The sequence below is a fragment of the Ursus maritimus genome, unplaced genomic scaffold, assembly GCF_017311325.1.
Source record: "Ursus maritimus isolate PB19 unplaced genomic scaffold, ASM1731132v1 scaffold_35, whole genome shotgun sequence".
NCBI classification, from domain to species: Eukaryota; Metazoa; Chordata; class Mammalia; order Carnivora; family Ursidae; genus Ursus; species Ursus maritimus.
The window spans coordinates 24,634,157-24,660,765 of NW_024426119.1; the positions used below are offsets into that span (position 1 = coordinate 24,634,157).

At 42.8% G+C, this 26,609-nt stretch overlaps 1 protein-coding gene and 1 long non-coding RNA gene across 2 annotated transcripts in view; one reads left to right on the forward strand and one right to left on the reverse strand.

The window, feature by feature from the left end:
• Positions 1 to 1,344: 1,344 nt before the first annotated feature.
• LOC103676718 lies at positions 1,345 to 14,133 on the reverse strand. The gene is made up of 3 exons (XR_572193.2): positions 13,934 to 14,133; positions 3,593 to 4,726; positions 1,345 to 2,303 (listed from the first exon to the last, which is right to left on the reverse strand). It is a non-coding gene; the product is annotated as an uncharacterized LOC103676718 (long non-coding RNA).
• Positions 14,134 to 14,219: 86 nt separating this feature from the next.
• Positions 14,220 to 26,609, forward strand: part of FBN1 (fibrillin 1) — a 225,136-nt gene continuing 212,746 nt past the window's right edge. The window contains exon 1 of the mRNA XM_008705933.2: positions 14,220 to 14,398. Coding sequence (XP_008704155.2) covers positions 14,235 to 14,398 — 164 coding nt within the window. The 5' untranslated portion in view covers positions 14,220 to 14,234. The remainder of the gene's footprint in view (positions 14,399 to 26,609) is intronic.

Sequence of the window (26,609 nt, forward strand, 5' to 3'; positions counted from 1 at the left end):
TCCATTTCATTTACGTTGTCAAATTCATCGGCATGAATTTATTCATGATTACCTTTTAATGTCTGTAGGATTTTTAATAATATCCCCTCTTTTATTCCTGATAGTGGTAATTTGTGTCTTCTTTCCTTTTATCTTGGAATGCTGAATTTATCTTATCCATAACAGGCTTTTAGGAATGTGGAAAATATTGGACTATATCCTGGGAAGGATGTGTCACCTTGGGCTGCGTGCTTCTCTGTGGCCAAGGTAATGTTAGTTATGAATACAGCTATGCACTGTTAGCAGTTAACATTCCCAGCAACTGGAGGATGGGTGCATAAGTGCAGAAGAGAAGCTCTTGGCATAGAATAGTATTATCCACTTTGGAAGAGAAAACACATTTTTTAAAAATTTTAATTAAAAAAAGTTTTTAAGTAATCTCTACACCCAGCCATAAAGAGAGTAATTCTAAAGTATTCTCAAATCTTAAGTCAAGAGCTGCAGATTTAACTCTGGAAATGTAAATTTGTTATTGCAGATTATAAACAGGTTTTATTTTGATTTTTTTTTAAGATTTTATTTATTTATGTGACAGAGAGACAGCCAGTGAGAGAGGGAACACAAGCAGGGGGAGTGGGAGAGGAAGAAGCAGGCTCCCAGCCGAGGAGCCCGATGTGGGACTTGATCCCGGAACGCCAGGATCACTCCCTGAGCCGAAGGCAGACGCCTAATGACTGCGCTATCCAGGCGCCCTTATTTTGATTTTTTAAGATTTTTATTTTTTTTCCAAATTTTTATTTAAATTCCAGTTAGTTAATATACAGTATATGTATTCGTTTCAGGTGTAGAATTTAGTGATTCAGCACTTACATACAACATTCAGTGCTCATCACAAGTGCCCTTCTTAATCCCCATCATCTGTTTGACCCATCTCCTAACCCACCTCCCCTCCAGGGACCCTCAGTTTGTTCTCTATAGTTAGGAGTCTGTTTCTTGGTTTGCCTCTCTTCCCCCTCCCCCCATATTCATTTGTGTTGTTTTTTAAATTCCACACGAGTGAAATCATATGGTCTTTTTTTTTTTTTAAAGATTTTATTTATTTGACACAGAGAGAGAGAGACAATGAGAGAGGGAACACAAGCGGGGGGAGTGGAGAGGGAGAAGCAGGCTTCCTGCCGAGCAGGGAGCCCGATGTGGGGCTCGATCCCAGGACCCTGGGATCATGACCTGAGCTGAAGGCAGACGCTTAACAACTGAGCCACCCAGGTGCCCCTGAAATCATATGGTCTTCGTCTTTCTCTGACTGACTAATTTCACTCAGCATAATGCTCTCTAGCTCCATTACATTGTTGCAAATAGCAAGATTTCATTCTTTTTGATGGCTGAGTAATATTCCACTGTGTATATATATTTACCACATCTTTATCCATTTATTAGTCAACGGGCATTGGGCTCTTCTCATAACTTGGTTATTGTTGATAATGCTGCTATAAACACTGGAGACAGGTTTTAAATAATTGTCCTCTCTTAAAAAAATAAAAAAAAATTTGCAAAGCTTTCTTTAATCGATGTCATTTGAATATCCACATGCAGTTATAATATTTATCATTCACAAATCATCCAGAAGTAAATGCAATACATGAGTGTAGTTTCTTAGTCATTCCCAAAATTCTGACCACAAATGGAGGTTTGAAGGTCTTTTTTCTCCTCGTATTTGCCAGGAGCAGAGTTTGTTTCTGGTATTTAGAGGGTATCCCTCCTTTCCTCTTTAGTTACTCGAAATTCCTATCAGAATCTGTTCCCAAGAATATATCTGAAACTCAAAGGACAAAAGCTGGTTAACAATAGGGTTATCCCTTCCAGGTCGATTTGCATGTTTATTAGGAATCAAAACTCTATAGGAAAGTGCAATTTTAATTACCTGGTAAATATAATTTCTTACAGGCGCTCACCAGTCTAAACCCCCAGTCTCTCCAAAACAATCCTCTGCATTTCCTTTGCCTACTGGCTACTCCAGCTCAGCTGAGCTGCCTTTAGAACTGCCACACGTAACAAGCATCAAACTCACCACCTTCTTCATACACACACACACACACACACACACACACATACCCTCTCATCTTGCCTGTAAGTTCTTTTGGGCCAATATCTTTTACTTCTGATGATTCCATGCAATACCAAGCAGTACTGTGAATATAAGAAACCCACCTGCTAACCTGTTTGTCTTTGGTATTCCTGGACCTTTGTGCCTCTCTTCACCCAATTCCAATAGACTTGTCATAGTCTCCAGTGGGTATCCCAATAAGGTGCATGTGTCCCTGTCACTATGCAAGGAGATCCAGTAGGGTTTTGGAAGAAGATACAATGGGAGAAAGTGGGATTTCATGATTTATAGGAAATATATATTTTGTCATGCAGGTTACCAAAATATATTTCTTATATATATATATATATTTGGTCTTTGTCCACAGTTCCTGGCTCATTGCTTCCAAAACTCTCGGAATTTCCTGAGTGATGAGAGCAGTGGGAGCATCTTCTTTTGTAATATTTGGCCTCTTCTCCTCAGTTCCTGAAAAGCTTCAGAGCCAAAAAGGTAAATGGGTGTCTTGTTACTCATAACAGGTCCTTTTCCACCACAGTTGGGTTTATGTTAATAAGATGACTTTCAGAAATCACCTAAGGATGGGAGCTGGTGGAACCAACCATGAACAGAGGGGTAGAAATGCCAGTCCCACCCCCTGATTCCTGGGGGAGAGGAAATGGGCTGGAGGTTGAATCAATCACCAGTGGCCAATGAATTAATCACTCATGCCTATGTAATGAAGCTTCCATAAAAAGACAAAAAATGGAGAGGATTTGGAGAGGTTCCAGACTGGTGAACATGTTTAGATTTAGGGAGAGTGGTGCACTCTGAAATAGCATAGAAGCTCTGCCCCCTGTCCCACGCATCTCTTCTATCTGGCTGTCCCCAAGTTATCTGTTTTTATAATAAACCTGTCATCTAGTAAGTAGACTGTTTCTCTGAGTTGTGAGCTACTGTAGCAGGTTAATTATACCCAAGGAGGGTAATGGGAACGTCTGATTGATAGCTGTTAGGTCAGAGATACAGGTGACAACCTGGACTTGCGATTGGCACCTGAAGGGGAGGGGCAGTCTTGTAGGAGTGAGCCCTTAACCTGTAACCCAAAAGGGGGGTCGTGGGAATCTCCTGTCTGTAGTTGGTTGGTCAGAAGCACAGATAACAAAGCGGGCGTGTGATTGGTGTCTGAAATGGAGGGCGACCTCATGAGACTGAGTCCTTAGACTGTGGAATATGAGGCTATACCAATAATAGTGTCAGAACTGAGTTGAATGATGGGACACCTAGCTGGTGTCTAAGAACTGCTCCTTGGTGTTGTGGGGAAACCCCGACCCCACACACCTCGGAAATTGTGCATAGAACCCCTTTATGCATATATGCACATACACAAAGTCATCCTATACATTTTTAATTTTTTGTATGTTTTATAAAGTACATACAAAGTAGAACTGGCATAAAACAGAAACTACTTGGCAATTACAGCACTAGAATTGTAAATTTCCTTTGAGAGGGTAAAGTTAAGGATTTCTTTACCTGGATATACTTCAGGGAGCTGGTCACTTTAGAAATACAGATTCCTAGGCCACATCTCAGACCTACTGAATCAGCATGGTGTGAGTGTTAGGGACGGGAATCTGAAACTTGACAAGCTTCTTAGTTCATCTTGAAGCAACCCACCCACGGCTCTGCTTTCCGCTGAAATTTATCCCCCTCATTTTCTTGAAGAGGCAACTGAGGCTCCTAGAAATAAAGCGAGTTGCCAAGAACACAGCAGATTAGGAGTGAAGCCCAGACCAGGACCCACATGGGTCTTCTAATCCCATGCTTGTCCCATCCCTATTTCTGTGGTTGACGTGCAAGCTACAGGCATTGTTTTCTAGAGTTTCCCAGACTCTCCTTTCTCCCATTCTATCACACTAGACACTTCCCAGGGGCTGATTATCTGTGGAAAGTTACCTAGTATGATGCCATTAATGTTGTTGCTAGCAGAAAATCATGTAGAAATAGAGGCATTTCCTGCTACAGCATGTTAGGTCGCACAAACGGCTTGATTTCCAGATGGGACTCCCAGGAGTCAAATTTTAAGCTTACTAAGTTATGTTGATTGTGATTGAAAAATACAAAAACATTTGAGCTTTTGTAGATATAAGAAACACAAATGAAGGGTGTTTAGTAAACCCATTGTCAGCATAGGTGAGTGGATGCATGGCAGTCCTGTCAATAGAAATAGAGAATTCAGGGGAAGGAACAGGTTTAGGGAGTTTGCTGATATATCAGTTATCTATTTCTCTGGAATGAATTGGCTCAAAATTTAGTGGCTGCAAGGACCACACGTTTATTATCTCCATTTCTGTGGGTCTCTGTAGGCACTGCTGAGCTGTGTGCCTTGTGCTCTAGGTCTCTTGAAGCTGCAATCAAGTTGTTGGCTGGACTTGTGGTCTCAGTGGAAGGCTTCCAGGCTCACCCATTGTTGTTAGCAGAAGTGGGTTCATCCAGGACTGTTGTACTGAGGGCCTTACGTCTTTGCTGGCTGTTGGGCTCTCTCAGTTCGTTACCGCAGGGCCTCTCTCTAGGGCAGTTCAGAACACAGCAGCTGCTTCCAGCAATGTGAGCAAGCAGGAGAACAGGAAAGGGCAAGCAAGATGGAATCCAGGAGTCTTTCTGTAACTTAATATCACAAGTGACATCTCAGCACCTCTGCCACCCTCTAGCTGCTAGAAGTGAGTCACTAGGTCTAGCCCACACTCAAGGGGAGGAGATTACCCAAGGGCATGAGTATCAAGAGGTGGAGATCTTTGGGGATGATCTTGGAGGCTGCTGCCCAGCTTGTGGGAGGGTGAGGTGGAGACCGAGCAGGAACTTGGGCAGCTAAATTTGAACCTCTAAGGAGATATCTGGCCTGGAGATACAGATCTGGGAGTTAGTAGCATTTTATGAGCAGGAGGTGAAATCATTGGGATAGATAAAGTCAGCCAGGAAGAACATTTTTTTCATAAGGTATCCACTATTTACTAACTTCTTAGAGAAAATGCAGATTGAAAGTAAAAACAAAAACCTGTAGGAAAAAATAAATGTCACTAAGCAAAGCTACTTGTCATTCCTAACTCAATTCAAACCTTGAGATTGGCCATGAAAATTTGGGTTAGGGCATGTGGCATTTATTGGTATGATTAGAATATTATTAAGATCCTGAGAAAAGTTGGTTGTCCACAGAAATTCCTTAAAATAGGTGACTAATTGAAACCTGAACCGTCTCCTGATGAAGAAAAATAAAGTCTAGTTTGTCCTCTATCAATTTTAAACTACCGATCCGATGGATCTCAGTGTTTCCAAAAAGTTTGGGTGATGAATATTGTAAATACTCATACAACATGATTAATCAGGGTCATTTAAAGCCCTCTTCCCACAAGCCCATAGGACCCCTCCCCTCCATCAGTACCCGGACCAGGGCGTGTCACAAAGCCTTGGAGAGCTCGAGGTATGTCACAGTGAAGGATGGGGAAACACCTCATAGTCTCCTTTGGCCCATGATCTTTCCTCCCTGTGTGCCTTTGTCTCATGCTCTTCGGTTCCGCTGGAATGTTCTCCCAGACTGTCTCAGGCAGCCAAATCCTACCCTCCCTTCAAGGCTCTGCTCAAATCCCATCTCTTCCATTAAGTCTTCCTGACTGGACAAGCCCACCGCACCCCACCCCACCTCTCTCCTCCCCCGACTTCTGTCTTGGTGCCGCCCATTTTGCAGGCTAATCCCCAGCCGTTTTCTGTGCATGCTTTTGTCTTATTCATCAGGGGTTGGCAAACCAAGGCGGCCCATGGGCCTAATCTCATCCCACTGCCTGTTTTTATACAGCCTGCAGGCTGAGAATGGTTATTGAACTTTTAAATTATTGAAAAACTCACGAGAGGACTAGTATTTTGTTTCATGTGAATATTACGTGATATTTAAATTCAGTGTTCATAAATATTAATTTTTGTCAGTAAATTTTGTGGAAATTTGCTTTCTTTCAGCGCTCTGCCCACAAAGCCTAAAATATTTAGTGACTACAATTTTATGGAAAGTTTGCTGGCCTTTGCTATAGACAGTTGATGTCTCTCTCTTGAGAGAGGGTGTAACCCTTCCGGGAGGACCCAGTGCTGACACTTTATGGTGACTCCTGCGGGGTCTACCGTAGTGTGGAGCACGGAGCTGGTGTTTGGCAAATGCTGTTGAATGGAGCTGAGAGAGAAGGTGTTTTTAATTTGTGATGGATACAATGTTCTGTCCTTTCTTGTTGTCCAGGCCTTTTCTCTATTCCCCTCTGCTTTGGGGCTGGTATCCGTTACGTCTGGTAGAAAGAAAAAAATGACAGGGAATACCAGGGTGGGTCACAGAACTCGTGGCAAACACAGATGAAATGAAGTCTGGGAAGCAGAGCTTTTGTTTTGGGTGGGGAGGAACTGTTTGCTTTGGGGGATTGAGGTAATGAAAATTATTTCAATAACATAATGTAACAGTTGTACATGCTTTCTGCCTGAAGTACAGCTCGGCAAACCTCACCCAGGAACCTCATCTGCAAAATGTGAAGATTAAACACTGCAGTGCTGAACAAATTCTCTTCCCTGCTCGGCAGAACACAAAACTATACACACACACACACACACACACACACACACACACACACCTTGGTTAGACTGTGTAAATTACACCATATGGACACAGACTAGAGAGGGAAGCAAAAAATAAAAATAAAAACAATTGTGTGAGTGTGGTGGGATTATGGGAAAATACTTACAAAAAATGCCTTTTTCTTTAAATAGCTCAAATATTTCTACAATAAAACCTCTGAAAATAATTAAAATGAAAAAAAATCACATTCCTTCTCTAGCATGCATACATTTTAAAGTTTTTTTTTTCTTTTTCACTTTTCCCCCTCACAAAGCCAGAATTTTACATTGAAGCAGGAATTTTTAGGAGCCCGAGTGTAAATACAGACACAAACATGTACAAATTTTCCTTAAAAGGAGTTATCTATGTCAACTTAAACCGCCCTTCCCTAAACTCAAACTCTCTAAAACTGTAAAATGGGAAGAACATTACTAACTTCCCACTGAACACAGTGCTTCATAACCCAGGCTTACGAAAGGGTAGCTGTCACTAAAGGGGTCTCTTCCAATGCTCTAGACCTTGTGATTCTCACAGGCAGATATGGCAGCTCCTTCAGAGTCAAATCCTCAGCTTCTGGCCATGGCTGGCATACTGTGCCTGACTTTCAACTGAATTTGGTTAAATGAATACATGAACTAAACAACAACAACAAAACAATAATAATAACAAATGGGACATATATAGAAGTACTCTGCTAGCAAGCAGGCAACTTAACTCTACCTTAGTTCTTTTTCAAAGCCAAGACCCTCTCATTTTTATTACCTCCCAAGACAGAAGGCCTAAAGCACAGCCAGGCAATGTGACGTGGCAGGGCTCCATCACTAGCTGGGAGCCTTAAGGCTTTCCTCAACACACAGAGTGCTAAGGGAAAATGGGTGAGGTTTTAAGTTGCCATCGTAACACCATCTTCAAAGGAAGTTAACGTATTCATTTGTGCATTCAACAACTATTCACTGAACACCTGCTGTGTTCACCTGATGTGAGTAGGAACTAGAAACTGAAGCAGAGACACAGGGAAGTTGACTAGAGCGGCTGTTATGATCCCTTCGTTTCCTGGGGAGATCTTAGTGACTGTAGCATGGAGCAAATGGAGCTCTCACATAGGAAGCGGGGTACATTCAGACTGCAGTGAAGCGCAAGGAATGAATTATCTGTAGTAATACCATGTGTTATGGGTTAGTGGGAGTGGCTCCCATCTCCACGAACCCTAGAACTTGACTGGCATTTTTGTGGCAGATGGGCAAGGTAGTGGTGATGAAATGAAAGTACCCTTGACTTGTTGTCAAAGGCATGGTTCTGAACCTAGCCCTGCCTCTAGTACTAGCTTTATGAATGTAAGCGAGTTTCTTGACTTTCCTGAATGTGAATTTATTTATCTATTAAAATCGAGACAACATTTTCCCTCCTAAGTTTGTATTAGTTATCTATTCCTATACAATATACCACCCTAATGATTAAGAGGCTTAAACCTACAATGATATTTTTATTCTGTGCGTTCACTGGGCAATTCTTCTGCTGATCTACTGGACTCACATGCGTAGCTGCGTTTAACTGGCAGCTTGGTGAGGGTCTCCGCTTAGCTGAGACATAGTTTCTCATCCTGGACTTTTTCTTTCTTTTTTTTTTTTAAGGTTTTATTTATTTATGTGTGTGTGTGTGTGTGAGAGAGAGAGAGAGAGAGAGATTGAGAGAGTAAGTGGGAAGAGAGGCAGAGGGAGGGGCAGACTCCCTGCTGAGCAAGGAGCTCAACGTGGAACTCAATCCCGGGACCCCAGGATCACGACCTGAGCTGAAGGCAGTTGCTTAACCAACTGAGCCACCCAGGTTACCCCATCCTGGACCTTTTCAAGGCATGGCCATCTTAGGGCCTAACATCTTCAGGCCAACGTTTACCCTCACATCTCAAGGCAAAAGAAAGGGAAGCTTCGACACCTCTTAAGGCCTAGCCTTGGAAGTCGTACAGTGTTACTTCCACATATATCTCTTGGTTAAGGAAAGCCTCAAGACCAACTCAGATTCAAAGGGAAACAGTTGGGAAATGGTCTCCACTTCCTCCTCCTCTTCTTCTTCTTCCTTTTCCTCTTCCTCTTCCTCTTCTTTTTTTTTTTTTTAAAGATTTTATTTATTTGAGAGGGAGAGAGAAAACGAGCGAGTGAGAGCACTAGAGTGGGGGAAGGAGAAGCAGACTCCCTGCCGAGCAGGGAGCCCTATGCGGGGCTTGATCCCAGGACACTAGGATCACAACCTGAGCTGAAGGCAGACGTTTAACCGACTGAGTCACCCAGGTGCCCAACAGTCTCCACTTCTTGATGGAAGATGATAAGAATTATTGTGCTTATATTTTTCAATCTACCATAAAAGTTGTGGTGACGATTAAATGAGATGATGTATGTGATTTGGTATTGTTTTTCTGATATAAGTGGGTATGGTTTCTGGTAGCTGTCATATATGCATTTTCTTTTTGTAACTTCAAAATTCTACAATGTGAGCGGTATTCCACTCTGAGGCCAAAGCTAGTTTTGGGGTTTTTTTTAAAGATTTTATTTATTTATTTGACAGAGACAGAGACAGCCAGCAAGACAGGGAACACAGGCAGGGGGAGTGGGAGAGGAAGAAGCAGGCTCCCAGCAGAGGAGCCTGATGTGGGGCTCAATCCCAGGACTCTGGGATCACGCTCTGAGCCAAAGGCAGACGCTTAACAACTGAGCCACCCAGGTGCCCCCAAGGCTAGTTTTTGATACTATGACTGATTGCATTATGAAGGATCTATTTGCCACCATCAATGGAGAGAATTGGGGCTTCATGAGAGTCTAGTTAACTCATTTTACAAAGTAATGCTTTAGTTTTCAATAAGAGACCTAGAATCTAATTTTAAAGTATTCTTCTTAGGCTCTTGGAAATGCTTTATCTCAGTAAACTCTAAACATCCTTGAAAGCTCTTGAAGTGGTGGTACAGGGGACATTCAGACATTTTGTGTGTGTGTGTGTGTGTGAGAGAGAGAGAGACAGACAGACAGACAGACAGACAGACAAGCATCAATGCCCCCAGTTTTGGGTAATAGTGTTGTGGTCATCCTTTATGGAGTAACCAGTCTCCCATGGCATGCTTGTTAGGACCAAGCATCAGGATTCTCCATCATCCCCTGAGTAGGATTGTGGGCCAGTTCCTTAAACTAGCCAGGCAATTAGACCCTAGCCTTTGAATTCGAACCCTAAGAGAGGTGGCGGAAGGACTAAAATGGTTGGAATTGATTCACGTACACTGTATTACCTGGAAGAGGTTCTCCATTTGTTTTTGCTGCCTCTACCCAGAACTGTATTAGTTCCATTTTATTCCAGAATCAGGTTCAATGAGCCATCTCATAACCTGATAATACATTAAGCAATTTTTTGTTTGTTTAAATTATCCAGAGTCAGTTTTCTTATAGACAGAGACTGCTGACACAGATATTTATTCAGTAGATACAGACTAATGAGAGTGGTCTGGAAGCAAAAATGCCAGAAGATTAAATGATCAAACAGCAGCCAACAAAGTAGTTATCTTTTGTAACAGTTTTCAGGACACTGTACAAATTTCCTTGAATAAGGAATACAGCCTTGTCCTTAAGGATCCATAATCCAGCTAGGGAGAATAAGTACAATAATTACAGAAAAAAATTATAGCTCACCCAAACAATATGTAAATATTCTAATTGTCAGTGCCTGTCATAGTGCTGACACACAGTAAGCATACTATAATTATATATTACAATTAATACTTATTAATTGAAAGATTCAGTTAGGTGCAATGAAGTTTAAACAAGAGAGAGCAAAAATTCCTCACGAACAAGGAGGAATTTGATACAATGGGTAGAATCTTTTGAAGAGGAGGAACAAGGGAATTCTATCTAGCCTGTGGACTTATTTTACAAACAGTGTTATAAACTGATAAGTTTAAAGAGAGGTGGCTCCTGGATTAGCTGGCATCAAGAAAATCTTATTGCAAAGACATGATTTTCTGTATTTGTTACCAAATTTTGTGATTGTTAACATGCTGCTTCAGATAATGGGACTATTTCTTACATATTTCTTACATATTTAAAAGTGCATATCTCTTCCAGTGATCAGGTTTTTTTTCCCCTCTTATGTCCTATGGTTAAGCCATGAGACTTATTGCCCAAAAAGGGCAGTTTGTGGGGTGTAGAGCTCCCAACCAATATGAAGAGGTCATAGAAAGTCTTTGCTCTACTGAAGGAGGGGGCCAAGGGAAAAAGAGGAGGAAAAAAAGGGCAAAGGTCAGAAGCGAGCTTTAATCTAAATCTCCCCCTTAGGGGTAAAACCCGGGAAGGCAGTTTGGAGTTCTAATAGAAATGTTCAGAAATGTTAGAAGGGGGGGCACCAAGTTTTGCTCTTTGTTTTGTGGGCAAAAGCCTTAGAAAAGCCTGTGTTTAGCTGCTGCTGTGCAACATGTCTCCGAGTGGAAGAGTCTAAGAGAGATTACTGTGTCTCACATGCTGCTGGAGTGTAGGGAAAGCGGGCAGAGTTTCCAGATTCCTCAGAGGGTGAAGAACAGTCCAGAATACTGTGGGACCTTCCTGGATCTCCAACTACCCTGCTTCTCCTGAGCCACGATTCCTCTGCTTAGATGCTTTTCCTGGTCTGAACAACTCTCTTACCTTTCCGTACATGGAGAGCTTTTTTTAAAAAAAATGCCCACATCCAGGTTCTACCCAAGGCTATTTAAATCAGAACTCCGGGGGCTGGTTCATGCTGTCAGATTTTTTTTTTTTTTTAAGGTTCCAGGTCATTCTGTATGGCCAGGGTTGAGAGCCACTACCATAAGTTAAGTCTAGTTACGTGTTTGGACGTAAGTTAAATATCACTTCCTTCCAGGGAAGGAAAGCCTTCCCTGATCAGTCCCAACCTAAGTCAAATATGCCTGTTATATATCCTCTAAGCAAGCATCCAATATTCCTTCCTCTTGGCATTTAACAATTGGGTCATTATTTTTTCAAGTCAAGTTTCCCTATAGACTATCTGTTGTGTTAGGGAAAACACACTTCTGTCTTGCTCACCAAGGAGCCAGGTTCAATCATGTACCAATTGGTACACAAGTAAATTACATCTTGGATGAATGTCAACCAAGAGTGTGTGACCAAGCCTCCAATTCATAAATCTGCTAAGAGAAGTTTTACAGGTGAGACCTTAAGCTACCGCATACTTCTAAGAACTATGACTTTAAATGGGCTCATATTTTTGACACTTTCACTGTTTTCATCTTTCACTTGTCATTGTTCATCAGACTCATCATTGCCATGATAACTCTGTGTGGTCAACATTATTATTTCCATCTGGCAATTGGAAAGAGGTTAAATAACTTGCCCAGGTCCCTATACCCTATTATCTAGGCACAAACAATTGCAAATAAGGAAAGCCCCCTTCAACAGGATTCCTGTTTGTGCTGAGCTCTTACTTCTGGCTTGACAGCTGTGGCTGCTAAACGGGGATTTTCTGGGGTCTCCAGTTCCAGTAGCTGGGGCCAGGGTGTGATTTCCTGCCCTCCTAAGCCTTTATAGAGTATAAGCAGCACTGGGCCTTATCCACATAGGGATGCCATAAATGCTGTATTCTCCAAAGTTACTGTGCCTTGGTTGTCCTGGAGAGGCAGTCTGTGGGGTGTGTGTGTGTGTGTGTGTGTGTGTGTGTGTGTGTTTGGGGAAGTGAACTAGAATTGTCTAGGAGAAGCCCAATCTTAGTTAGCTGTAGGCTGGGCAGGAGGACCATGCCTTCACCACCCCCATCCCAAATCTCAGCTTCCAACATTCACAGGCCTCTGAGTCAGATGGATCCCACTCAGGCACTTGCAGCATCTTGGATCAGCCGGGTGGCTTGACCTCTGAGCCTCAGAAGAGCAGTGCCTCGAGTGGGCACTCGACGCCCAAGGGGCAAGTGGCAGTGGTGGAGACCTCTTCCACACCCTCACACCAGCCCCTGCAGCTACCCGTGCCGCGGCCCGCGACGCGCCCTGCCCCAGCCTCCGGGGCTCCGGTCTCCGCTGCGTGCCTGGCCGGAGAGGCGCAGTGAGGCGGCGCCGGGGAGGCGCGGGGAGCGAGGACGCCTCTCCCCTTGCGCTGGGGTCGCCGGGGCCTCTGGGGCCACCGTCTCCAACGCGCATTCTTGGTGCAGGTGGCACAGCTTTCCGCGTCCGCCGGGCTTCCCAGATCACGGGAGAGGCTAATCTCGGGTCTAGACCTCCCAGCGGCAGAGAGAGCTAAACCGCTACTCCACCTCTTCCCATTCCCCCAGCTCCTCACCCCAAAACGAAAAATCCCAGGCCGGGCAGAACCTGATCACCTCTGCCTCCTCCCAACTGCGCTAATCCTGCGAGCGAGGGAGGCCCCAGCTCCGAGGCGGCGGCTGGCAAAGGGGAGTGGAAAGGGAGGATGGATGGGGCCGAGGGGTGGGGTGGCGATGAGGGGGGATGTAGGAGGGGGTGTCATTTTCTTTTTCTTTCTTTTTTTTAAAAAAGTATTTCTCTCGCGAGAAACCGCTGCGCAGACGATACTTGAAGAGGTGGGGAAAGGAGGGGGCCGCGGGAGCCGCGGCAGAGACTGTGGGTGCCACAGGCGGACAGGCGGCCACAGCTGGGACAGTTGCGGGCGGAGCGGGGCAGCGGCTGCCGCGGCCAAGACCGAGGAACAGCCGCCGCCGCCTCGGGAGCCGGAGCTGCTACTTCTCCAGTGGGTGCAGCCAGGGTCCCGACAGGGGTCGGGCGGCCACCGGGGCTGGAGCTGCAGCCACGGAGGCTTTTGCGTTTGCGCCGCGCTGAGGGCAGGGACAGGGACTGGGTGAGGGGCTGTCCCGGAACGTCCACAGCTGGCGCTGGCCCTCCCCTGCCTGACAGCTTCCTGGCCCGGGACTCCCGGTGCCGGGCTCCGCGTCAGATGCTCGGGGGGCGGTGGCAGCGCCCGGAGCCGGCCGGGGACGGCGCGGCGGGCTTCCAGCCCCGCGGCTTGGCGGAGAGGACAGTCAGGGAAGCTGGGGCGTTCAAGCGCGCACTGCGCGCATTTCGTGCCATTAAAAAAAATAAACCTAGCGAACTGGCCCCGGGGTTTAGAACCTCTCGGGACATGGGTACTCTGCGGCGCGCTTTTCAGGCGGCGTCCGGGAGGCCGAGAGGTTGGCTGGAGCCGCGGCCGGTGGGGGCCTGGGCTTTTCCGCCAGCTGTGGACCAAACGGTCTTCACTTACCCAAAGTAACTGCGCCACGCTCAGGCGGCGCTCGGGCTGGGCTCGGGAATGGGGACCCCAAGGCTTCAGCATCCCGATGCCCTGAATGTCTCCCCCGCCTCGGCGATTTGTCTGTTGCAGCTGGCAGGGGCCGCCTGAAGTGGGAGCAGCGCCTGGAGAAGGCGGGAGGAGCCCGGCCCGGGGGACGGGCGGCGGGAGAGCGGGACCCCGGCGGCGCGGCGCGCTTCAGGGTGCAGCGGCGACCGCGGATTGAGCCCGGGGCGCAGCAAGAGGCGGCGGGAGCCGGCGGCCGCTCGGCATCATGCGGCGAGGAGGGCTGCTGGAGGTCGTCCTGGGATTTACCGTGCTCTTAGCGTCCTACACGAGCCATGGGGCGGACGCCAATTTGGAGGCTGGGAACGTGAAGGAAACCAGAGCCAGCCGGGCCAAGAGAAGAGGTGGCGGAGGACACGACGCGCTTAAAGGGTAATGGAACGGGCCAGCTCCTTTGGTGTGGGTCTACCTTCCCTATTCTCTCGAGTATCAAGATCCAGAGGGAACTGACAGGGTCTATTCTCCACACCGGAAGAATCCTTGACAAGATCTCCTGGGGGCACTTTAGAAGTGCGAGGGGTGTCCAGCCCTCGCCCCGTTTGAGGCTACACCACTTTGCTTCTGCTCTTTAAAGATTTCTGCTTTAGAGGCTATGTCATGGTTAAAAGGAATCTTGGACCATTGTCGAGGCCGAATTTTGGAGGCGAGAAGGGTTCTTTGAGGAAGAAGGGGAGGAGCTGCGACTGAGAGACGGAGAGAAGCCCTTTCCTTTCCTTTCATACCAATTCCGGTTGTGTTCAGGGGAAAGTGCTTGCCTTGTGGGCACCTTTGCAGATGCTCTATTGGTAAGGCAGCAAGGAAAGAAAGGAATTCTAATGACAGAGTCAGGGAATACAGAGTCAAGGGTTGGCTCTCCTCTGCGTTATGCTTATTAAAATTGGGGACTGAGTTTTCGGTTGATACTGCCTTTCTGATGTCTACCCTGGAGGCAAAGCAGGGCAAATTTTTTGAGAACTTGGGTTCTTTCGGGTTGTAAGGGGCTCTTCATTTCATTGCGGCAGTAATGCTTCTGTGGCCGGCCGTAAAAGGGGTGTTTTTAACCAGTGGTGTATGTGTTACGTACATGCAATTGAGCATTTCACTGGCTTCCCAAGTCCCTATTACAGGAAATGTTTCAGCAGGATATATTTAAATTAGGCAGGTTGACTGTATAAGGACTGTCAGTTCCCTGAATTGAAGAAGGATGAGAATGCATTTTCCTTAAAATTGTTCAGATTGAAAGAAAAATCTGTCTTTGTGAGATTGTTTAAATTCAAGCCTCTGTAGAAGCAGCAGGATAAACTGTAAATGATCCGTTTTATCTCCTTGGAGGAGTCTGTTAAATGGACCCAGACAGTATGCATTCACAGAGGTTTTCTATTAAGTTCTTTTCATTCTCATTGTTGCTCCTTTTTGAGTAGTTCTGTAGCTTGATTATATGATCCTGAGTCACCAGGGGTTGGTGTCCAATCTGATTTTGTGGCTGAACATTTCCTTTATTCCTTTTTGTTATAGGCTGTTTTAACCATATATATGGAGTAGAATTTGTGTGTGTATGGCCCAGGTACAGGAAGAAAAAGTGCAGTAAACTGAATGGACCAGTTTTTGAGTCTTGGTCTAGACCAGGGAGGGACAAGGTGATGGTCAGGGCCAAGTGCTTGGGCTGTGGTTAAATATGCATGATTTTCTGGCCCCAGGAAATAGTTATGATTAATTTAGTTCCATCTTGGCCTTTGTGGAAAATAAATCCAGTACTCCAACAGTGTTGGAAAGGAAATTTGCTTATCATGTTAAGTCTGATTCTGATCAGGCAGCAGACATTCATTGTGTGCAAGGCCCATGCAAGCAAGTTCAACAGATGAACGGAGACCCTGATTTTCATATGTTCTTCAAAGGACCTGAGTTGGTCTAGCATTTTTCCTTAAAAAATATATATTTCTGCTATGTATATTATCTTAATAGCTAAGCTTGATGGCATTGCCCCTATAGAAAGAGTGGAAGTGGGATTTAATTTTGTGGATGAAAGTCTGCAGGGAGACGTTAGGCCCCGCCAGACATTTGTCTCATCTCTGTGTGCTATCACCAACCAGTGTTGTTTCCTCGGGAGGCACCAACTCAATGTGAAAACAGAAACTAAGCTTTACTTTGTTGCTTACAGAATGTCCCTAATTTTACTTACACCAGCATTCATTTCTCTTGGGTTTTACTTTTCTTATGATTATAGGGAAACACCTCTGTGTTCTTCATAGTTTTTGGTCACGAACACATATGTTACGCTATTGCAAACTATTCCTAAAAAGGTGTTATTAGTAGAACAGTAATTATGAGTGTGCCTCACTCACATTATCTGTAAGATTTTACATATATATAAAGATTTAAAAAATAATTATAAACATTTACAGTGTAATATATCATATACTAATATAGTAATGAATTTTTACAATATAAAAGTTTTTATTTTTAGAATTCTCATGTTATCTATAAGGTCATATATACATATATATATGGGGAGATAAAAATATAATAATTTAAAAGGATATGCAATTAAAAAATTTCCCTCTTACCTCTCAGACACCATTTTCATATATATTTTTGTAGACATATTATAGGCATCTATATGTATATGCGAATACATATAATATATACATATACATGTGTATGTGTACGTATAGCATGTGTCCTATTTAATACATGCAATATACTGTACATACTGTTCTGAACTTTGCTCACTTCTATGTATCTTTCATGCATCCAACTTTTAATTCTTATGGATATAACGTGTACATTTTCTTGGTGTATAGAATCCCACAATGTGGCTAGAATAGTTCCCTAATGATGGCTGTCTTGATTATATTAATTTTTTTTTGCTATTCCCAAATTCTACATGCCTGTGTGTGTACATGTGCAAATTTATATGTGGCACAAATTAATAAATGTGGACTCTCTGAATGAAAGGTTTTCCATAGATTTTAAACAAGTACCAATTCTGATTTTGAATTTGAATAGCATTTAAAAGGTATTCTCTCTGCTTATTGCTATTACAGTCTCACATGAATAAGTCTTTTAGCCATGCCCTGCTGTATAAATCATCAGGAAAAGCAGTTGTGTGTAACGTTTTTCCAGTTATTGCTTAAAATTTCTATTTTTTTGCTAGTTAAAATATTACCAGCTTCAAAACTAACCTCTCTGACTATAGTAAAACCTGTTTACCATTTTGATGGAAATGCACAGTTTATGAAGTGAAAGTGATTTGTAACCCCAAGTCTGCCTGATGCCCAGTTGGTGGCAGCAACTTTCAGCGCCTCACTAATATTCCCTCTAGTTAAAAGGTACTCTAAACTCACCAGTGTCCGCCGTGCACTGGTCTCATCTCTTCCACAAATACTGCCTTCTTGTCTTTCTCTGATGTGACAGGTAACTGCAGAGTTTGCCTTGATATTATCCTTCTTGGGATATATATTCCTTTCCCGTCAGCACCCTTGCTTCACAAAGTAGGGACCTGCCTCATTTTTCCCTCTCTGGGAGTGTAGTCCTAGCTTGTCTTCTCCTCCCATCCTGTTGCAGGTGTTTTTTTTTTTCCCTTCCCACTGGGCAGCAGAAGTTGTTCCACAGTGGAAATTTAAGCATCCTCAAGTTTCTTCCCAGCTTTCGCTGTGTTTTCTTAGACTAAATTGCCAATTTCTGTTTTTACAGGAAATCCTTTTTTTATGGAATGAGTGTGGTCCCCATTCACTCTGCAAAAATTGCATTTTTCTGTATTTTGAAATGAAAATTTTGCAAGTTTCAAAAATGTTTTCAAATAATAAATGTATAGTAGTTTTCCTTTGACTGGGCACTGCTTAACATGTGTGAAATGACTTTATGAGAAATAATAAAATCCTAGCTCTACTGTTCAAATTTCAGTTCACAGGAATTTTTCTCAGCTGAATTCTTAACTTCTGTGATTAGGCAAAAACTGTGGGATATAATTCAATTGAAAAACAAACAAATAAACAAACAAACGGCTCTACTTGAATAGCAGTAGTTAGGAATCATTTATTTAAGATAGCCTTAATGCTTTACCTCCCAAATAAGGAAATATTACAGTTTTCTGTCAAAGAGAAAAAATTCTTTGGAGTGAAACCCCTTTTCCCAAAATCTCTGATAAGATGGAGTGAGAATTTCTGTCCTTGTTGCCTGGTTTATAAGTGTATGAGATGGGGTATATTTCACACAATTTGTGTCCTTGTGTGTGATTTTCTTTTTGGTCTTTGTTTATTTGTTTATTTTTCCCAGAGGTCTTGTTACCAGAAAAATACACGTGGAACCGTTCGTACACAGGGTAGATTATATGACGGCAAACTCCAAGGGATTAATTACACAGAAGTCTGTTATTAAAATAAAGAGCTTTAACAGGGAACACAGAAAAAGTTCTGTAGAGTTTATGAAGTCCATTTATTTTACAAAGAGGACTTTAAGACTTCATCTGAAGTCAGGTAGGTTAATAATTAAATACGGGGAAAAGACTCCTGCAGTGGTATGGTTTGTCCTTGTATTTAGTGAAAAGATTAGGCTAAAATATTGCAAAATCATTTTAAAAAAGGTACTCTTTTTTAAAAAGATTTTATTTATTTATTAGAGAGTGAGAGAGAGTGCGAGCGTGTGTGAGTGAGTGGGAAAAGGGGCAGAGGGAGAGGGAGCAGCAGACTCCCTGTGGAGCAGGGAGCCTGAGGCAGGGCTGGTCCTCAGGACCTCAAGATCATGACCTGAGCTGAAGGCAGATACTTAACTGACTGAGCCATCCAGGTGCCCCCCCTCAAAAGATATTCTTAAATGGAAGTTTTTAGCAATTGCACGTTTTAAATGAGAAGATGGAGACAAAGTATATATTTATATGACTCATTTTGTAGCATTTAAGAGAGAGGTTGTTTACAAAAATGCCTAAGTTGTTGGTATCACAAATTAATTAAAACATACATCAGCCTACGGTGAGATGAGGTTGAAGCTGATGGAAATGGATGTACAGACATCCTTCCAAGCTTATTAGACATTTTAAAGAACATTGAAACATTCTTTGTTGTCTTGTGTAGCTGATGCTTAAAAAGATTAGAGTATTATGCCAATGACGCTTATCAAGCAAAATACTGAAGAAGCATTTACAGAGAGTTTGTTTGCTTTTTCTTACAATAAACCAAACAACCAATTTCTGAAGTTTAGCCTTTGTTTATAATGTGAAAATAAGATTTTAAATGTTTTCTTGAAATAGAAATAAACTCTACTAATTTCTTAGCTTCTAGAAACTAACCCAACAAATGGGCCTATTCAAGCAACTTAGAATTTTTTTCCATGAAATTTTTTTTTGAGAAAGCTGAGATCAATTAATATAGCAGGCCTGGATTATATGGCAGGCCTTGTTAAGTTTGATATTCCCATTAGATTACAAAATCATCAAAGGCAAGAATCCTATCAAAAGCATTTTCACATTAACTGATCATTAGATGGGATTTCAAAGAGTTCATTAATTCAGGAAGCCTTGATTGAATGCCAGCCCGAATTCAGCTCTGTGGAATGCCAGGGACATCCAGCCTGTAGCCTGTGGGAGCTTCATATTTGGTGGGAGAATCAGATGCATCATGGGAACCAGGAGTCAGTGGAAAGGTAGCAGATGGCATGGGGTGTAGGATTAAGTAAGAACAAATAACAGCAATAATTGTAGCAGCGTTAGGTACTTTTAGATGACATTTATGTGCCAGGTGCTACTCTAGGCGTTTTATATATGATAACTCATTTGAGGTTCACAACATCTCTATGGGATGGGTCTTTTATTAGCTTTTACAGCTAAGAGCTGAGGCGCACAGAGGTTGAGTTTTAAAGACAAATTCCTCATATTAAATTTTCTTTCTCTAGTAATTTTAGTTATGGCTTTGGTTTTTCATTCCACTGGTCAAGAATGCAGGACTAAGACTTTGGTAAACTCCGCTTAAAAGTCCTAATTTTCCTTCATGCTAGTTCACACATCCCAAGTATGGTTAATAATATACTAATATTAGTCAAACAAGAAAATTTCTCTAACATTTCTACAAAGACACTAATAAAACACAGAAGGAATTATAGAATGTCAGTGTTGGTGGGGTCTTTGGATGGCACGTATATTATATTTTAGCATTATACCTTGAACTTTCACTGAGAGTGGCAGGTAACCATCACAGGTACCCTCCTTCTGCATTGCCCATGTCTCTGAGTGGGACGTGTCATTCCTCGTGATGTCATTCAGAATCTCTTGTTGTCATGTCCCGTGTGAAAACTTACTCTCAGACTAGAGTTGCAAGAGATGTTTCTCTTTTCAGGGGAAACCAGTCTGTGTGTTAAGTTTTTACCAACATGCCAAGTTATTTAATTCTTCCTGTTTCATTTTTTTTTTTACCTCAGAGCCATTAATATAATGTAATTTTTACATAATTGCAATAATGATGGTAAAGATTAGCAAGCTCTGATATATCACTCAGTGGTACACTTTACATACATTAATTCATTTAATGTATTACTTCTTTATGAGGAAGATTATACCTGCTTGCCCGTTTAATATGTGAGGAGAGTGAGGGATGCAGAGTTTCAGTAATTCCTGTGGGGACATACACTAGTAAGCATTGGGAAATCTGGTCTCATAATCTGTGCTCTTAAACAATATATCTTACTGCTTCCCAATTATAGTAAATCTTACACCTGGTAAGTTTATTTCTTTCTCCCATACTCTTGGTATCTTCATTTCCCCAGAATCCTCTCCCATAGCTGCTGTGCGAAAAACTCAACATCTTTTGAAGGCAAATGCAGTCACATGACAAGGGAAGCCGCACTGTGGGGATAGGATTCTTCAGAAAAGACTTCATAGTGAAAGTCTATTAGGGTTGGCAAACTGGACCAAGCTGCCTGTTCTTGTAAATGAGGTTTTACTGAAACAAAGCCATGCCCATTGGTTTATATATTATCTGTTTCTGTTTTCATACTGCAGCGGCAGCGTGGAGTAGTTGAGACAAAGTATGGTTGGAGAAACTAAACTATTTGCTACTTGGCCACTACAAAAAATGTTTGCCGATCTCTGGTTTATGTAATAAATAAGTGACCATCTACTAGGACTGAGAACTTGAAGACACAGCTCATGTTTTATTTATCACTAGGGATACTGAGGAACTGGGCACATAGTAATTGTTCAATAGACAATTTTTGGTTGACCAATTTTGGTTGGGTAAGGTAAACGATATAAATTAGAGTTTGGAGGAAATAGAGGAGAGAAATAAGGAAAAATTTGAGTGGAAAAAGCATGAGGCAAACTGTATGAAGGCATTGAGGGCCACTGAGTACAGTTGGGCAGGGTTTGCACTGCACAACTCCAAGTGGAACAGTTCATAATGTAGCCTAGGAATGTAGTGCCCCCTGAGGTTGTGCAATATGCAACTGTGTGTGCCTGTCTATAGATCGTGACACTCTCAGGGGTCGGAGAGGGACTGAAGGACACAGAACATTACTATCTGATTGTTGTGAAAGGTGAGGATGATGATCTCGAAAAGAATTCTAAGGTGGGAACATATTAGACCTTTGCAGCTCTGGCGAAAGGTGTGTGGTTTTAGAGGGTAGGGAGGCCAGAGGCAGGGAGATTGGGAGGCTAATAGAGGAGTCAGGGTGAGAGTGGATGTGACCTGAGCGGTGGAGGGGGTGAAAAGGAGGTTGAAGTAGTGTTCCAGAGGTAACACAAGCAGTACTTGACCACTTGGTTGGTCAAGAGGAGAGACAAAGCAGAGGGTTCACCTAGGATGCCCCCACCCCCATGTACCTTAAATCTTATTATACCTAAAAACATTACAACACCGTGAATGAGAAACTATAGAGAAACAAACCATTCCTAGTCCCTCTACTACAAGGAAACAAGCTATTTTCATTTGTGAGTGTTTTGATTTTCTTATTGCTACGTAACGAATTACCCCAAACTTAGTGGCTTAAAACAACAACAATTTTATTATTTCTTACGATTCTGCAGGCCAGGAATTTGGACAGGGAACAGTGGGGAATCTTGTCTCTGCTTCCCACAATGTATGATGGGGCTGGAGTGAGCAAGATGACTTCTTCACGTGTATTTCTGGTTCCATGGACTGGCGCCTGCAGCCCTGTTTACTTTGGTGTGGTTATTCTTAATGGATGGACAGAGGAGGGGAATAAAGGAAGCAAAGAGCCACTTGTCAGGCTCTGCTGGGCACTTTCCAGGTTTTAAAGCTCTCCTATGCAATCTCTTGCCTGGGCCTGTCCCTGGGGGTGGAGCCAGTGAGTGTTTTTTCAAATGGAGAAACTGAGCCCTGGGTACAGCTACCAGGCCTTGCTCAGGTTAAGTGTCTATTGGAGCAGGATTTTGAACAATAGCCTCTTAACCCCTGGGCACATGCTTTAACCCCATATGTTGACTACAGGACTGACTCAAATGGCTGACGGCTAGCTGGAAGGGCTCAAATGGGCTCCTGTGTTATCAGTGTTGGCTGGGTTCCTCGGTTCTCCTCCATATGTCTCCTCCATATGTCTCAGATTGTCTCTCTCTCCGCGTACGGCCTCCCCACATGGACTCTCCAGCAGTATAGCCACACTTTGTACATGTACATTAGGATCCCAAGAGTGCAAAAGTGGAAGCTACCAGACTTTCTTCCAACATAGCCTGGAGTGGCACGACCTGAAATCCCATGCAAGTCACAGGCCGTCCAGATTCAAGGGCATGGACTAATAAACCCTACCTCTTGCTGTGTGGAGCAGCGTGTGTCTGCAGGGAGGGGAGGCATTTTGAGGGGGACACCTTTGGAGACTAGCTACTACAGTAAGGGGATAGTTTTTTGAGGATAATCAGATGTTTCAGTTCTACCTTGATCCAGTCAGATCGATTTCTGCATTGAAGATGCTGCATTGTATTTTGCTACTGTAACTTCAGAATGAAAAATGCCACATGAACAATGTGTCTTCACGATCTGTTAGGTTAATGTTAAGGACATGGTTCTTGTCCACAGTCCTACATTTAAAGGACTCACAAACCCCATGAATAAGATTATAGTCCCTAAAAACTAGCAAATTTTGTTTTTTCAAATATAAGAATTAGAAAACTCCTAACATTTACCCCCCCTCCCCTTTTTCCTTTAGCTTCTAAGACAGGGACTAGTTTAATGCACAGTCACTTTAATTTATTAACTTAAATATTTGGTGTGTTTTGCCTTCCTTCTGTATGGGATTTTGCTTTCAACTTCTATTAATAGCCTCATATATTTGTTGGTGTAATTTGCCTCAAAAATATTTTGGGGCAGTCAGGGCTTATAATTGATCAATAAAAATAGATATGCAATTGCCAATAGTCAGTATTGTAGTGAACTGAACTCTTTTATTTCTGCCGTAAATGGAGTAGCCACATTGTTAATAGGATAAAACTGGATTAGGAATACAGTCAAAGTGGACTGTGGAGCCAATGCTCTACTGTAACGAATCCTAGTTTTAAGTTCTTGTGACTTTACCACTTCCTCAAGTGGCTTTTTTTTTTTTTTTTTTTTTGGTTGTTGTTGTTGAAATTATCACTGAGTCTATTTATTCAGCCCTTCAGAGTGGAAGGGAGAGAGGAAAATTCCCTATGTCCACCATTCCCAGCCGGAGATGTATTCCAGACGGCAAGCAGGCTCCGAGTTAGGAGAGCTGCTCCATTAGACAAGTGATTTGGTTCAGTGTTTTGAAGGGTTGTGAATTCCTAGACCATCAGTCATACTTACATTCATATATAAGTATCCAAACACATCTAAGTCCAAATATAGTATAACCATTTTATGATGTTGGTGTTGGGAGGCAGGATTTATGGGGGCCCTATGGACACATTATGTCTACTGTTAAGTTCATGGTTTTGAACTGAAGAATAGGAATATCTCTATTAATCAAGGGAATGTATTCCAGGGACGGGGCTTTGTTTTCTTTTGTTTTGTTTTTCTGTTTCCTCTCCTTTTCCTCCTTCCTCTTCCACTTTTTCTTCTCTCTCATCACCATTTTCTCCTTTTTCTTCTTCATCATCATCATCTCATCTTCCTTTTCTTCGTTTTGCAAGTAACTTCAGAAGCTGAGCTATAAATAAAATAGGGATAATAGGAATACCAAATAAGAGTTAAAACATTAAGAAAAATAAATTCTAAGTAAAATGTTAAATTCTTACTTGGCAGTCTCAGGATGTTGGAAAAGGAGAGTGAAAGTAAGGATTTTATTAGGAGAGGGAAGGAGAAAGATTCAAGGAGGTGGGAGGAGAGAATTGGGAGAAAGTTCTAGGGTGGAGAGTCTTATCAGCCAGGGATCTAGGATGGACAGAGCAGGTGATGGGTTCTGACAGATACAAATGACTACCCCCTCAGTCCAGGGGACCTGTAGCCTTAACTAACCTCTTCAGGGAACTGAGGGCTTTTGGAGGAGTCAGGGCACAAAAGAAAGACACTTGGATGTCAGAAAAGATTCCTACAACAACATTTAGAGGAATGCACTGGAAAAGCAGGTGAATCCATAGTGTGTGATGAACCTGTGCATATGGTGCCACGTGAAGTTTAGTGAGTCCCCCTCTTCTCATGGGTAATGGTTTGTTGTCCACCATTTCTCCTACCCACTGGTACTAATTTATAAGATTGTGTAATCAGACCCTAATAGGTTGGTGCCTTTGATGAATTACTTTTAGAGACTCTCCTTATTTGAGTTTTTTTTTTTTTGCATATGTAATCATGACTCAGATCTTCCTTTATAGTCAGACCATCTATCTTTACAAAAATATTATGCATTAGCATTATAGTGGGACAGACTTCAGAAACTTACAGATGCTGAAACCAAGGCCCAGAAAAAGTTCTTTCAGAAGTGTTCAGGGTACTTATTTTCTTCCACCGTGTGGAAGCTGAGCCACACACAGTGACAAAAGACAATTTAAGTAGAAGTGTGTCGTTGGGCATAAGATTATACCTCCACTTTGTCTTCATTTCTTAGAAAGGGTGACTAGTATTTCCAAGTCCTCACTTGTGCTTCAAATAAGCAAACCCCCTGTACCACGTGGGCACGGACATTTGTCTTGTTCTTGTTTATTTGGTCTCAGGCAGTGCTACCGGCCTCTCAGTGGTCAACCCTGGTGGGAAGCTGGGCATTAGAGTTTTAGCTCTTCAGTGCCACCTTGGTGTCCGCGGAAGCCTCCATATTAGGTGCCATTGAGTAGGATGGAGCTTTCCAAGGGATGTAGTTGCCAGTGAGAGTAGCGGGGAATGAGTGGTAAAATGAGAAGGGGGAATCTTCTCTGAGTGTCTGAAGGGTAACATCCCCTCCCACGATCACCATCACCACCACCACACTCATACTTGTAATTGGCAATTAGAGCGTCAAATGTCCTGGAATAGGCCATGGCAATTCTAGGCGTGGAAGCTCAGACTCTTATAATTGCCTGACTCAGTTATCCACACCACTAATTTATACATTTAGATTCCATGTAAGAAGCATGCCAATGAAGAAAAAAATCTTAAATTCTTGTCTTTTCTTCCATAGCATCTATCCCAATAATTTTGTGGAACATCTGCCTTATCCAAATGACAGCTATTTATTGAGCATTAACTGTGTTTGAGTTGGACCTAATGTCTAACTCTCAGAACGAACTTGATATGATTATATTCTTTCCAGTGGTTTGAGGCAGAACTACATTTGGAGTATGTTTCTCTCCTTTTACGGATGGGGTTAATGTCCAAGGTGATGCGGACAAGTGCTCTGGAAGGAAGGACTTGATATGCAGCGTTCAAGTCGACACATAGTTTTTAATCTTTCACGGGCTGCTGCTGCTTCACACCCCAGAGTTTAGGCCACTGACCTCAAGTTTGCAAATTTTATATCCCATTACCACCCTGTGCGCTCTGTACTCCCCAGGGCCACATAGTTGATGTTTCAGCTGGAATCTGAGAAAGTGTCTGAACATTTCCTGAAGAGTTGGCTAGGAGTGATTTGGCAGTGCAGTCATAAAAACCCGGAGCGAGTGGCTGGGGTATACGTTATAATTACCTCACACTGTTTCCTATTTGAGCCTGGTTGTGGGTAGCTGGGTACAGTGGTATTGCTTGTGAGACTCTATTTTAAAGGACTGAAGAGTCATTTTCAATGAACACTAATAACCATTGGCCGTGTTTTTAGGGAGGCTTGGAAGCTGGGATGTAGACATGCCTGGAGGCAAATCCTGGCTTCACCACCTGTTAGGAAGGAACCTCAGACAAGTGGTTTGACCTGTTTGACTGTCAGTTTCTCCACTTGTAAAATGAGATTATAATACTCGCCTTTCTGGGTTGTTCTAAGATTCAAGGAGATAATACATTTCAAGTTCCTAGTATAGCACCTGATGTGTTTAGCTACGGTGATGAGGATGATTAGAATTCTGTTAGGGATAAGGATGAAGAGGGGGTAGAGCCATACAAAGAGGCTGGATTTTTATGGCCAAAGCAAAAAGTTAGATAACCATTAGTATCGGGAGACCGTGGTCTCAATTTTCTCATTTTGGAACTGATTATTTTCAGAAACAGAGGCAGTAAACTTGAACTGCAAACATTTAAAAAATTTAATTTTA